Here is a 13314-nt window from a genome sequence, read left to right on the forward strand (position 1 = left end):
AATAGATGAAACCCAAAATTGTTATTGAATTTATGCCAATGTGCAATCAATCAATCCTTAAGAGTGTCACGTCTCTTTTAATCCTTGAATTAGATGAGAATCTAAGCCTCCATGGATGGAGGGAAACAATTCATGAAAGGGGAAAAAAAACGAAAACAGGGAGAAGAGAGAGGAAGAAGAAAAGTGAGGAGCCAAAAAAAAAAAACTTAAAATTCAAAATTCCGTTCGTCACTTTGTTCCCTTTTTTCGGCTATGAAAACGGCCTCTTTTTGGTTCATGACCTGAAGGACAATTGTAGCCTTGGATGTTAGCTTCAAAACGCCACTGGAATGGGCTTAATCGGACATCTGTGGACTGAGATATGGCTCAAATACTGCACCTTGCTCAGGATCCACGACTGCAGCGTTTCGACTTTTTCCAGGCCCAGTTTCAGCTTCTTATCATCAGAATTGGTTTCTGACCTCTTCATAGCAATTGTGAACCTTTCTCTTAGCTTTCCTACATATTAAGAATCAAAATGAAAGGAGTTCTACAACTCAAGATATAGTTCAGAAACCAAAACAGTATCAGAATTTGTCAAATACTAGAAAAATTAAATAAAGCCCAAATAGAATCCAAACATCATAAAATGATCTAATTCAACCAATTAGGCACAAAAGAGGATTAATGAGCTAGAAATTAGATAAAATAATATTATAAAAATCCAATTGATCAAAGACCAACCAATTTTACTAGAGAGAAATTAATTAGTACAGAGGTTATTGCAAATGGTGGAGATTTTTATGATGAGAACCTGACACTGGGAGAGTTAGAAAAGATAGAGGGTTGGTTTGCGAATAACGACTAGGATCATATCTTCCAGGTTATTGGTGTGGAGATAGACTGTTCATTAGAATTTAGATTATTTTGATTTTGTAATTATGTAAATAAAGTCCTAATGTATTTTGGGGTTATGATTTGTAAATATTAAACTTTTGTATTTGAATGAAAGTTATCACATGTATATTTTCTTACTATTCAAGTGTAAATTTATTTTGCAAGTTATAATGTAATCGTAAATATTTATCTCATCTTGTTTTGAATACTTTTGTAATTTCACAAATTGAATAATAAAAGTGAAAGTTTAATTTTTTTCGTAAATTTTCACGCTATAAGTATAAAATAATTCACTTTATTTTCCTTCTTTGTTATAAATTATTATACAAATGGAATAATAAATTAAGGGTATCACATGAACCATATCATTATGGGTAAGTTTTTCTTAATTAGCCTTTTCAAATAATTAGTTTTACTTTTCCTAATGGCCATTTTTGTAGGAGTCATTTACAATTTTGAACACTTTGTCCCAAATCTAACAAAGTTGTCTTCCTCTGTTCATTGTGAAATAAGTCCAAGAAAGAAATAAAAGTCATTATTAATGTGTAAGTATATTAATACTTGATATAAATTGATTTACATATCATATATATCAATTAGTCACCTAACTCTTATGGTAACTTCATCATATATAAATGTATGGAAGCATGCAATGTGTGAGAAGGTATGCATGTCACAAGAAAAAAGTCTAGATGAATTTGCGTATGTGTAGTTTTGGACAATTTTTTGTTCAATTCCTTTTTAAGTTACTTATTAGGTCTAATATTCAAGTATTGTTATTTTTCTTCTAGTCACACAAACAAAAGTGAAATTATGAGTATAGATATTATGTAATAAGACATTGTTGACTATCATCACAATAACTATTATTGATTTGTGGGCTTTGATAAGTATATTTATTATTATAAACACACACACATGTTACTTATATTATTATAGTATTTAAAGTTAATTTTTTTTTATAATTGGAACTTGTAGATATTGAAAGATATTGATCCAATACCTAAAAGGGAGTTTAATAACATTTGAAGACGTTGGATAAATTTTATTTTAGATATTAGGATTTCTTGAAGTCTTTATAAATATTGTAAACCATTCTTTTTACATTATATAAAATTATTTATTTGTACAAAATATTATTTGGTTATAATTGAAATGTGTATATTCTGGAACTGTGTCTAAATTATATCTGTCTTTTAAGTTTTAGGATATAATGTAAATACTTTCTACATCGGTTGTGTCATAACTGATATATAAATTTAAAATTTTCTACATTGATTGTTAATGGAACTAAAGAAAAATGTATATATTTTACATCGATTGTTTAGAAAATGAATCTACATCGATTGTTAACTGATGTAAAATATTTTTACTTGCTACATCATCTATATCTACATAAGTTAAAAAACTGATATAGAAGGATTAAGTGAAGAACAAAATGTAAGCATAACTTCATTAGGTATTTACAAAAATGTCTTTCAATTAAAAATTGAATTACATTTTATCTCAATAATCAAAGTATTAAAAGTCAATTTATAAATGTTAATTTAATTACTCCAAAAATTCAATAATACAATTTTCCCAATTCAAAAGAGAAGGTAGTTTAGGGGACTTAGCTTTATGTAAATACATAACTAAACTCTCAATTCTCAAATTGTTAGCATCAAGCATTTTAATCTATAAGATTTAAAAAAAATTCACCTTAGTTCATGACTTTTGTCTTTATCAGCAATTTTAGTGCTTCAGTCACACACAATACACAATAATAGAACAATCTGATATATACAGTATGACAAAAATAATGTCGTAAATAGTGTGTTTTGTATTTTTTTATTGTTTTAATCTTTGGAATTTTAAAATATTTTATTTATCCTTCATTCTTTCTTAACACAATCATCACCCAAAATCACCATCACCGAAAACTACCATCTATTGGAAACCACCATCATTGAAAGTTCAGATGGCCATAAACCACCACCCTTTCTGGCCAACTTATTTGGTCCCTTACCTAAGCCACCTCACAAATTCTCATTCTCATTCTTCCCATTAAGTGAAGTGACTCTAACAAAATAAACCCTGTGAGAGGAGTACTCCGTCATTCGCCTAACCAAATCCCATAACATCCCACCAAAATTAAGTCATTTTCCCTGAAGGTCTCGACGATGACAACAAAATGCTGGAGGACAAAGAAGAGGAAGGCATAGATAACGCCGTTTTGTGCAAATCATGAAGACAATGAAATTGAACACTTTCTTTCCACCTCCTTCGCCTTCGTCATCATCACCCTCACCAATCACAGTTCTCCTGTTGGACGATTCTTAAAGACTATTTTAGCGTCTATGAATCGACGAGGACAAGTTCAGGCTCTTGGCAAGAGTTTCTCAAATACACTACACAGGAAGGATTGTCTCACCACAAAGATACTATGTTCTACGACCAACGACGTCATTCTTAGTCATCTCAACGGAGAAATGGAAAAAGTAAAAAAGGATGGCTATATGAAAATTTTTAAAATCTCATATATTAAAATACTTGACGTTGACAATCTTCAAAACTAAAATAAAATAAAAATATATATCACAACACATCTTCTATTCAATCAATGGTACGAATCAATTGTTGCCATTCTATTATTATGTGATAATTCTATTATTATGTGTTAACAATGAGTGAGTTAAAAATTTAAAGTGATTGTAAGATATAAAAATAAAAAAACTAATATGAAAATTTTAAAGAATAAAATACCTTACACTTACTGTCCAAGAAATTAAATTAAAGATTCAATCATAAATAAATTATCCCACTCATCCAGCTATTGATCACATCAGCAGCCAAGTAGCACTTGACATCACAGGAAAGCACATTCATTAACTCATTCTAGGCTTAACTAAGGTTACAAACTGTTGTGCAAAACACATGCGAAGTTATGAATACCTTCACACGAGTTATTATTATTATTATTATTATTATAAACCTTGAAAGGTTTGAATTTTATATAGATAGAGAAATTTAAAATTTTAAAAAATCTGAAATCCATAATAAAGTAATGTTTCAAATGAGTTGAGTATGAGAGGAATTAAAAATGATAAATACAAAAAGAAGTTTTAAGCATAGAAAAATAAGTTTTAAATTTCATTTAAAATTCTTTCTTCGACATAAAAATTATCTAATTAAAATTCTATAATACTTTAAAAATAGTTTTCTTTATTATCCAAATACATACAATGTAAAATTTTAAATTACTCTATCCAAATACAACCTTCTCTAACTAGCAATTTGGAGAAATTTACAAATGTTTTACTTTCAATAAAAAAAAATGCCAAAAAATAAATCTAGCATTGACTATTAGTATGCCACCTTACAAAATACAGTTATCTGTGGTTTCCAAGCGTGTTGAACTGTTATACAAACATAATCAAAACCTCAAAACTGCTGAGTAAAAAGAATAAACTCTCGAGCCTCTCCTATTTTCATTTCTTCTATTATTTGGGATCAAGAAGGGGGAACCCAGATTATGTTTTTCCTTCCCCTTTAATACCTTACGTGTCCAGCACATTGTACACCAAAGGTATTTTGCTATGCTCAACCGCTTCAGACTAATTCAGCCTACTTTGTGGGACACCTTGATATAGTTTAGGAGTCGTTTCAGAGCATTACCACTGTCAATGGCCTCTCTGGCTCTATCCAGGGCTGCAGATATGTCTTCAGCACCATCAACGCCAAGCAAGTGATCCACCATTCCAGCATTCAACACAATTCGATCATATGCTGGTCCTTTTTCACCCCGGAGAGCTGCTAAACCCAATTCAATGTTCTTTGAGACCTGAGATTTCAAAAGAACAAAAAAAATGCCAGTTAAAAACCTTCAGCATTCAGTCTACATGTTACAAGCTTCCTACCTGTGATGATACTACATTACATAATAATTCAATGACATTGATATGTAAGCATTCCAAAACATCATCAATAATGAGCTTTCAGTCAAAGAATCCAAAAGCAAAGAAATTGTTGAACTTGAGCTTAATCCTAACTCAATCTCACAAGCTAGCTTGTAAGGTGAGGATTGTTTTAACTTTTATAAGTTCTTATTTGGACATATCTACTGTCGATGTAAGACGTCAACACACTCTCTTACACTCAAAATTGAACATTTAGAGCATGAAAATTATAAGCTTGGTATTATTTTTTCTAATATTGCATTGGAGAAAGCCACCAGACCAGGTAAGCTGCATTGAAAAAACTTGCAGGGCTAGGTTTTGGTTTTTTTTTTTTTTTTTTTCTTTTCAGTTAAAAGTAGCCCAATATTGGATCTACAACAAGTTCTGATATGTTAAATTTGGGCTTAAGACTAACTTAATCCCAAAAGCTAGCTTGTAAGATGATAATTGTTAACTTTTATAAGCTATTATTTGATCATATATATAATCAATGTGAGATTTCAATAAAGATCAAAGTATATAGTTTAAAACAACTAGGGGTAATCAATTTGTTTAGGGATAAAACATCGTACACAAATAAGGTGTAAGGATAGTTTATGTAATATATTGTTCAAACATAGTGCTTGAAAGTTGAGTAGAGCTCACTACAAAAGGCCCTCAACAAAACCCATGTAAGGATATTTTCATAACGCTATTCAATATAATCAATATTTGTGGGAGCTTCTTCTCCTATGAGAATAAAAAACTTAGGACTCATTTGGTAAACAAGATAAGAGCATCATGATATGATACGCTATCATATCCTGCTTTAATATATAGTTTGGTGAGTCGATGAGATAGGATAAGCTTATCTTGTTGGCTATGCTATCCTATAAGTGTAGTGTAAATTTTATCCTAAGAGGGAGGGGGAATGTTGGGTTAGAAACAAGATAGGATCACAGTTTTTCCCCTCATCCCTGCTCTCTCCACTGTCAATAGGCAACTTTTAACGCCAACATTGCCACCACCACCCAATATGCCACTACCGCCATTGACACTGTCTCATACCCTGCCACTGCTAGTTATCTCCACTGTCATCACAGCCTGACATCATCCACCACCACCACCACTCCTATGACTATCCGACACTTCTGCCAGCATTTGACACCTTCCACTGCCCCTATCAACTGACACCATCCATCATTGCCATTCAATGCCCTTCACCGTCACATGCACCTTCCGCAAATACCACTACCACACTCACTAACACCTTTTAATGCCGCCACTGTGACCAGTGACCCAACATCCTCCACCACCACTCAACAACTTCCACAATTGCTGCTTGGCACCCTTCACTGCCACAACCACCAAGTACCCTACACGAATTTTATAACTTGAAAATGAATTATTATATATTAAAAAAGTTTAAAATATATATATTAAAAGTTATATATTTTTAAAATAAATGAAGTTTTCATATAAGGATAATTTTGTCATTTTAATATAATTTATATCATATCCCATCATTATCTTGATCACAAAAACAACACAAAATAGGATATCATAATACTATTTAGAGAGTTATCTGAGATATGCACCAAATACTGGATAGGATCAAAGCTTATTAGACTCATTCTATCCTACTCTTACTTTTTTATCTTATCCATTCTTATCATATCATGATACTCGTGAATATGGATTTTGTGTTTTTAATGGGGAGCTATCTAATTCACCTAACACATTGTTTAATGAAAAAGCTACCCTACAACTGCAAAAGAAAGTTTTTAACAAGTTATTATAGACAGTGAATTGCTAATTTATTTCTAATAAGTTCCAGATATTGGATAGACCAAGCAAAGAAAACACAAATAATCTAGAGAACTTTACAGATCTATCAGTTCTTGGTGTGTCTGTGGGTTGGAAACCATAATCCTTGGCATTGACCTCAAGACTAAAACCTTGACGTGTCACTCCTGCAGTACAAAATAACAATATTTGATGTGTAGTGCATAATTATCTATTTCCTAATAAGAAACTGTTGTGGTTGAAAGTGTTGTCAATGAGCATTGGAAAGGAAAACAAAAGTAAACAACAAAAATTATAGACTAAGACATTCTAATGAAATACTTCCTCCAATCCTTTTTAAGAAACAAATAACTAATTCATCAAGACCAATAAAAAGTAATTATATATCATAAATTTATAATGTATTTAAAAAAATACTCATGGTAATAAATGGTCAAATTGATAACTCACATTAAATGAATGAATCTACCAACTTATATGGGTATTGGGGAAGTGTCTTGTCAATACAAATCTCACAATAAATAAGGGTATAGAAACATTAATTCATCTGAAAATAAATCTTTGTTTCTTATATTTTGGACCAAAACAATAGTCGTAGTTGTTTCTTAGGAATGGAACCAGAGGGAGTAGTTATTGAAGTAAATAATAGATAGAAGTACAATGATGTCAAATACATACCAACAAGTTCAGATGTGGATGAAATGTCAAGAGAACGGAACCCAGAACAATAGTTCACAGGAAGTCCCCTAGTTGTGTTAACTGATCGCAATCTTGTAGTCATTGAGAGGGCCCCTTCCTCTCCCTATGATATGAGCATAATCAAAGGTTACATGAAGTGACTTCCTTTGCTAAGGTGTGGAGCAACTTTCAAATTTCAATATTAATAAATTATCTAAGGATTATTTAACATATTTTAATAAGAGAACAAAAAGTTTATAGCACAATCAATAGTGTATGAAAAAAAAATGATCAGAAAAATTATAGATTGCGATGTCTAAAAAGTGAAATTCTAACCTTCACTACTAAACCTGAATGTACACCCCTTCTTTTCATGAGCATTAACAATGGCTCTTCATAGCCTTCATGATAAAATCCAGCAACAATAGCTTCCTTACCACTTGCCTGTTAAAAAATATACACTTTTAACTGTGTAAAAAACTGGTGACTGCTTTCAAACAAAAATGAAAGAGAAAGATATCAGTGATTCTACTGTTAATATACAATATAATGTTCAACTAAATAATCTATGTTATTATAGCATGACAGCAAAATCATTTTTGTGCAATTTTTAACAAATAATGAATTATGAAACATCTAAAATTAAAAATAGAAGTGATGAATTTAAAATTTGTTGAGAAATAATCAAGTCTTCTGTATGAATATGGTGGTTTTAAAAATTGACAGCAAACACAATGAAACATCAACCCCCTTCTAGAATTGATCAACGGTGAATGGATTAGTGTCATGTCATGAATGAAATAAGTAAAAAATATATTAACAACTCCAAAATAAATGTTCTAACTTCTAATTTTAAAATAATCAAACTAATAAAAAAATCAAAGAAAAAACCAAAATTTATATTTTTCTCCTTATTAAGCTCTCCCTCCCTTCAGCTAATTAGGCATACACTTTCTGAAGATGATTGAACTAGTAAAGACATAAGAAGGCCTCAATTAAGTTAACCAATTTTTCCTTCATGTTTGTGGGGTGGTGCCAACAGGGAATTAAGCAATATTTGTTATCTTGAAGAGAAGACATGCAAGACCAAATATTTTCCAAGGATTATCATTGAGGAAAGTAACATGTTACACATTACTGAAGAGATAACATCTCTAACAGAATTTATCTTTTCTATCTGTAAAACTTGTCAAAACTCATACTTGGATCACTCATAGTGGGCTGAGACTATTGTTGTTGTGTATGCGTGTACTTACATACAAATTAAGTTACTAAGTTTTTTGCAGCAGAATATCTTATTACCTATCTGTAACTGCTATTGTAGCTTCAGACTACTGTATGTGTACATAGTATTTTCCTTCGCAAGGAAATCAAATGACATTCAGCCTAAGCAAAGGCATGATGCAACAAGTTGACAGATCAGCAATCCTCTGTTGGAAATCGGGCAGCATAAGCATAAGGGGGAGGTAAAAAATTAGAGATTTTCTTTGACCTTTTATTAGTTTCATTTTAAAAAAATTGTCATATTGATTGTTAGTCCCTAATATACTTTTATTTATTTCATTAATGATATGTCACTTACTCACCACTGATTCATTCTAAAATGGGTTGAACATCCATCATATTTAAATTCTTAAAATCTAAATAAACACTTGTAATAAACTAAGAGAGATCAATAACAATTAACAAAAGATAAACTAAGTTTAATCCCACCTTTACATATTGCTGAATCTTTTCAGTCGTTGCAAGCGGAGGGCGTTTCTTTATGTGCTCCCTTATCCTAATTAACGAATAGCTGCAGGGAAAAAAATAGTTTAACCTATACTCCATTCCAACAGTATTGTTGCACTCATAGACATCCATACCATACTAAACACTTCCCAAAATAGCAATATAATTTATGTTATATTTCTCATTTATCCATTGTTTTGGATAGACAGAAAATGAAGAAAAGAAAAAAAATTCCTTGCTTGGTTAGGCAAAAAAAAGGGAAGAAAAAATCTAAGAGGGGGACCTAGTAAAAAGCTTTCTTCTCTATGTTAGAAAACAGAGAAATCTTCCCTTGGCTCACATTTCAAAAAGAAAAGGGACGACATACCATAATAATAAACACATTTACTAGGGGTAATAATGGAATAGAATATTTAAGTTTGGGCAATAATGGAAAATAACTTCCTTTTAATTTTCTTTCTTTGTTCCTTTCTTGTCATCCAAACAAATTATCTTCACCACTTAACCCATACTTTTCTATTTTAAGTTTCTCCATTTTCTTTCTTTCCTCTTTCCTTCTTTCCATTTTCTATTCTCATCTAAATATTTTGATTATTCATTGTATAATATTTCCTCAAATTCAAGTTAGTCTCTATGATTCAAAGCCATTTTATATAAAGCCCCTATAATTTTCAAAGAATGCATGATAGTCCCTGTAATTTTCAGACAAGGTAATATTGTCCCCATTTGGTCCTTAATAGTTTTACTCCAAGAGGAAGCAAACATAACTAACTTGAGCATCTGGCATTATTCCAAAAACTATAGAAATTTTTTCAATGTTTTTGAACTAATAGAGGCTAAATAGAATTTAGAATAAAATTGTCTAAAGGGACTGAATGAGTAATTGAACCTACAATTTAGTATAATATTACAGATGCCTACAACTAGATGAGTAACCAGACAAGACTTCTTTATAAAATTTTAAAATTCTGAAAGAAAATCATTAAAACATTTGCCAATAGGAGTCCCTCTATGTAACAAAGTTAGTAAGGCTTAAACTAATAATGTTTGGTGAGATGCTCATACAGAGATGGGCAAGCTTCACGCTGACTTACATAAGCAAAACCAACTTCATCATCCTGGAAAGAAGAAAGCACAAAGATATTATTATATATTGTCGCTAAAAGAAGAGAGTAAGAAAGCCATTATCTGCTACAAAATATTTGCAGGAAACAAAAAGACCTCTAGAAGTTTCTTGGCCTTGAAAGGGGATAAATATATATTTGCCCCCATAAACTTCAACATTTGCTCTTCAGTTACACCCCCCTAAAAAATAAGCAATTGTTAACTAAAGAAATGGAAGATTTCTTTCTACATGAAATATAAAAGCAGATAAAATGTCAAAGGATAGCAACACTCAGAAATATCCACACACCTTAGGTGCCATCCAGTCTACACCATGAAGCAAGCAAGATTCTCCATAGCAAGATCTAACTGCAGCAACAAATAATGTACTCCTGAAGAATCGTGTGTTACCATCGTAAGGTTCACCATAATGAGTCAATGATCTGACATCAGCAACAGGAGGGGGACCTGAGAATCAGCTCACAAAAATATTAACAATAGGGATTCTAATGAAGACAATTTAAAAAGAACAAAATCGAATAATCAGATTAAAACTCATACCTTCATCATCAAATGCAAGACAGTATGCTTTTAATTCACGGTCAGTTTCACGGTTCATGCGTTGACCTATTAAAAATGCAGCAAGCAAAGCCTCACTTACTCCCTGAGACTTTTCACCTCCCTCTTGGAAGGGAAGAACATCCTTTAACACACCTTGCACTTCCTCAAATCCAAGATGACCACCAGCCAACACCTCCCTAAGAGCGCCAACCAATCGCATCTCGCTGGTGCCATTGCCAACATACTGTGGCCCAATTGAACTTCCCACACCCATCATCAACCCTTCGGGGTCCGCCACAAATATCACGTCAGGTGGAAGGGCTTTAACCAGAAGCGGCCAGAATGTCTTCATTGCACGTGTTTCCCCTTCACTCCATTGCGTCGCCTCAGGAAAGGCATTCGCCCGGATTGTCATCCCCGCAAAAAATGCCCCAAGTTGCGCTTCAGAAACTTTCTCTTCATCTCTCAGTTCTCCCCTAGCTAAGATCAAATACAAAGTGATCAGAAACAAATGGTTTTTTCTTATTTTCAAAAACTCTTTAAAAAAAAGTAACAAGGAAGAGTTCAAATTCATTAAAAAAAAAAACAATTATTTCAACAAAATAATCTATAACATAGGATTCAAGGCTTTCATTCTTAAACCCTTAAATTGTTCTAACAAATTTAACAAGGAAGTGTTCAAATTTCACTACAGCTACAAACAATTGACCAATAACAAATTTAACTTCTACACAATGAGAGGTATACTTTAGAGAATAAAGTGTAGTTATAGCTTAAAATCATTATAAAAAAAAAAAATTGTCAAACACTTGAGATTGTGATAAAATATAATGTACGTAAAACAAATTATTAAAAATTGATTTTCTAATCATTAGTTATGATTATACTTTATTCTTTAAAGTGTACTTAATCCACCAATGACATACATATTCAAGTGAGATGAAAGAAAGATGAACCTGATCTTAGAATTGTATCGAAGACCTTGAAGGCTTGGTGTTCATCGAGGGGACGAGTTTGGGTTGGTCCGGTGCAAACCCTAGCTTGGGCCTCCAACACCGTCTGGTTGGGCCTCGGCAATGCGGAACTGCGATACGAAGAAGACAAGGCCGGATTCCGTACATCGAACTCGGGAATTCCGAATTGCTCGATGGTGGCTGAATCAAACGTTGCTTTGGGCGTCAAAGAGAAGCTTCGTCCAATCCAGCGTTGGGGGCAGAGTTTGGGGAGTGGGCGAAGCTGAAAGCAAGTGGAGTCTCGACGGTGGTTGCAGAAAATGGAGTTCGGTGGGGAGATAAATGGTTCGGGATTAAGCACAACTTTCATGGCGTTCAAGTATTCGTTGTTAGTGATCTCTCTCTCGCTGAGGGTGCTTGGTTCCTCGTGTGTTCCGCCAAGCGAGAGAAGGTAGCCTACGAAGATGATGTCTTGTACCGAACGAAACCTGAGTTGTTCTGATTGGGCAAGTTTTAAAATAAATGGAAAACTAGCACTATCTCGCAAATATAAAAAATTATAAGTCAAATAGATATTTATAATTGAAATATATTTTTAAGTCAAAATTCATTAAAAATTATACTAATTTTTAGTATAAAATTTAATTAAAAACTAAAAATGTATTAAAAAAAAATATGCTAAAAGTTGTGTTATATTTTTTTTATTGGAGAAAGGTAAAAACATCCCAAGTTTTCCTGCCACAATCTTTGCCTACTCCATTTTAATGTTTGCAAATAAAATCAAGTTACTAACAAATAATTAATGTGAAAGTTTTAGACTACTTTTAAAAATGTTAACATGTTTCTAAGGTTCTATCTGAGAAATATAAATAAGCTGCAAGAAATATATTATGAAAAGAAAAAAGATTTAATTGTATGTCCTTAAAAGAAAGAAAAAATAGGATTAGATAAAATAAAAAATATTTTTATGTAACCCAATATCTTTGAAGGTATTCATTATAAGTCATTTTTTATACTAAATTTTATTATCATGAATCTTTTATACTTATCTTTTGTTTCATACTATGAAATACTTTTTTTGAATGATTATTATATTGGCAAGATTATGTCTACTAAGCATAAAATTGGGATAAATAAGACTTCTTAAATGACTTTTATAACTATCTTGATGAAAATTTTATAAGAAATATTGCATATAGTGATAAGGTGTAATGGAACACATCACATCACTTGAAAAATAAATAGAAAACAAAAGAGAGTTTTTTCTAGTTTTTTTTCCATTGTTGTTCCCTTCTCTCATCTTTATCTCTCTTGCATTCATCTTTTTCTCTTTCTCTCACTCCTCTATTTGAGCTTCCATTATTTTATTTTAATTCATCCTTTTAAAATTTTGAAAAAATTATTTGTAACTCATTTATTTTTCTCTTCTACGTAAATAGTTTGGATATATTTTTGGAGTTAAAAACAATGTTCTAAGGAAACTTTCATTCAGTTCCTCATGTATCCTCAAACATGAGAAATTGATTTTTGACATGTTCTTATTTTTAAAAATACACATTTTTATAACTCTAAATATAGATCGAAGAGTTTTATCTTTAAACATATTTATGAAGCCTTATTAATGTTTGCAATGTTCAAATTTGGTGCTCTTTAGCTCTCCTATAGTTTTGGAATAATCTTAAAGAATA

The 13314-nt window shown here is 31.7% G+C and overlaps 1 protein-coding gene across 1 annotated transcript; it reads right to left on the reverse strand.

Annotated features, from left to right (window-relative positions):
* Positions 1-4127: 4127 nt before the first annotated feature.
* On the reverse strand, positions 4128-12124 carry LOC113858341 (anthranilate phosphoribosyltransferase). Its single transcript, XM_027490939.1, has 10 exons — positions 11630-12124; positions 10674-11153; positions 10423-10580; positions 10230-10313; positions 10074-10126; positions 8991-9072; positions 7614-7721; positions 7278-7401; positions 6681-6766; positions 4128-4699 (listed from the first exon to the last, which is right to left on the reverse strand). Exons 1-10 carry the CDS (start codon positions 11994-11996, stop codon positions 4478-4480), a joined length of 1764 nt encoding a protein of 587 aa, XP_027346740.1. The 5' UTR covers positions 11997-12124; the 3' UTR covers positions 4128-4477.
* Between the last annotated feature and the right edge of the window lie 1190 nt (positions 12125-13314).

The sequence above is a fragment of the Abrus precatorius genome, unplaced genomic scaffold (assembly GCF_003935025.1).
Source record: "Abrus precatorius isolate BTA unplaced genomic scaffold, Abrus_2018 Scaffold2, whole genome shotgun sequence".
Taxonomy (NCBI): Eukaryota; Viridiplantae; Streptophyta; class Magnoliopsida; order Fabales; family Fabaceae; genus Abrus; species Abrus precatorius.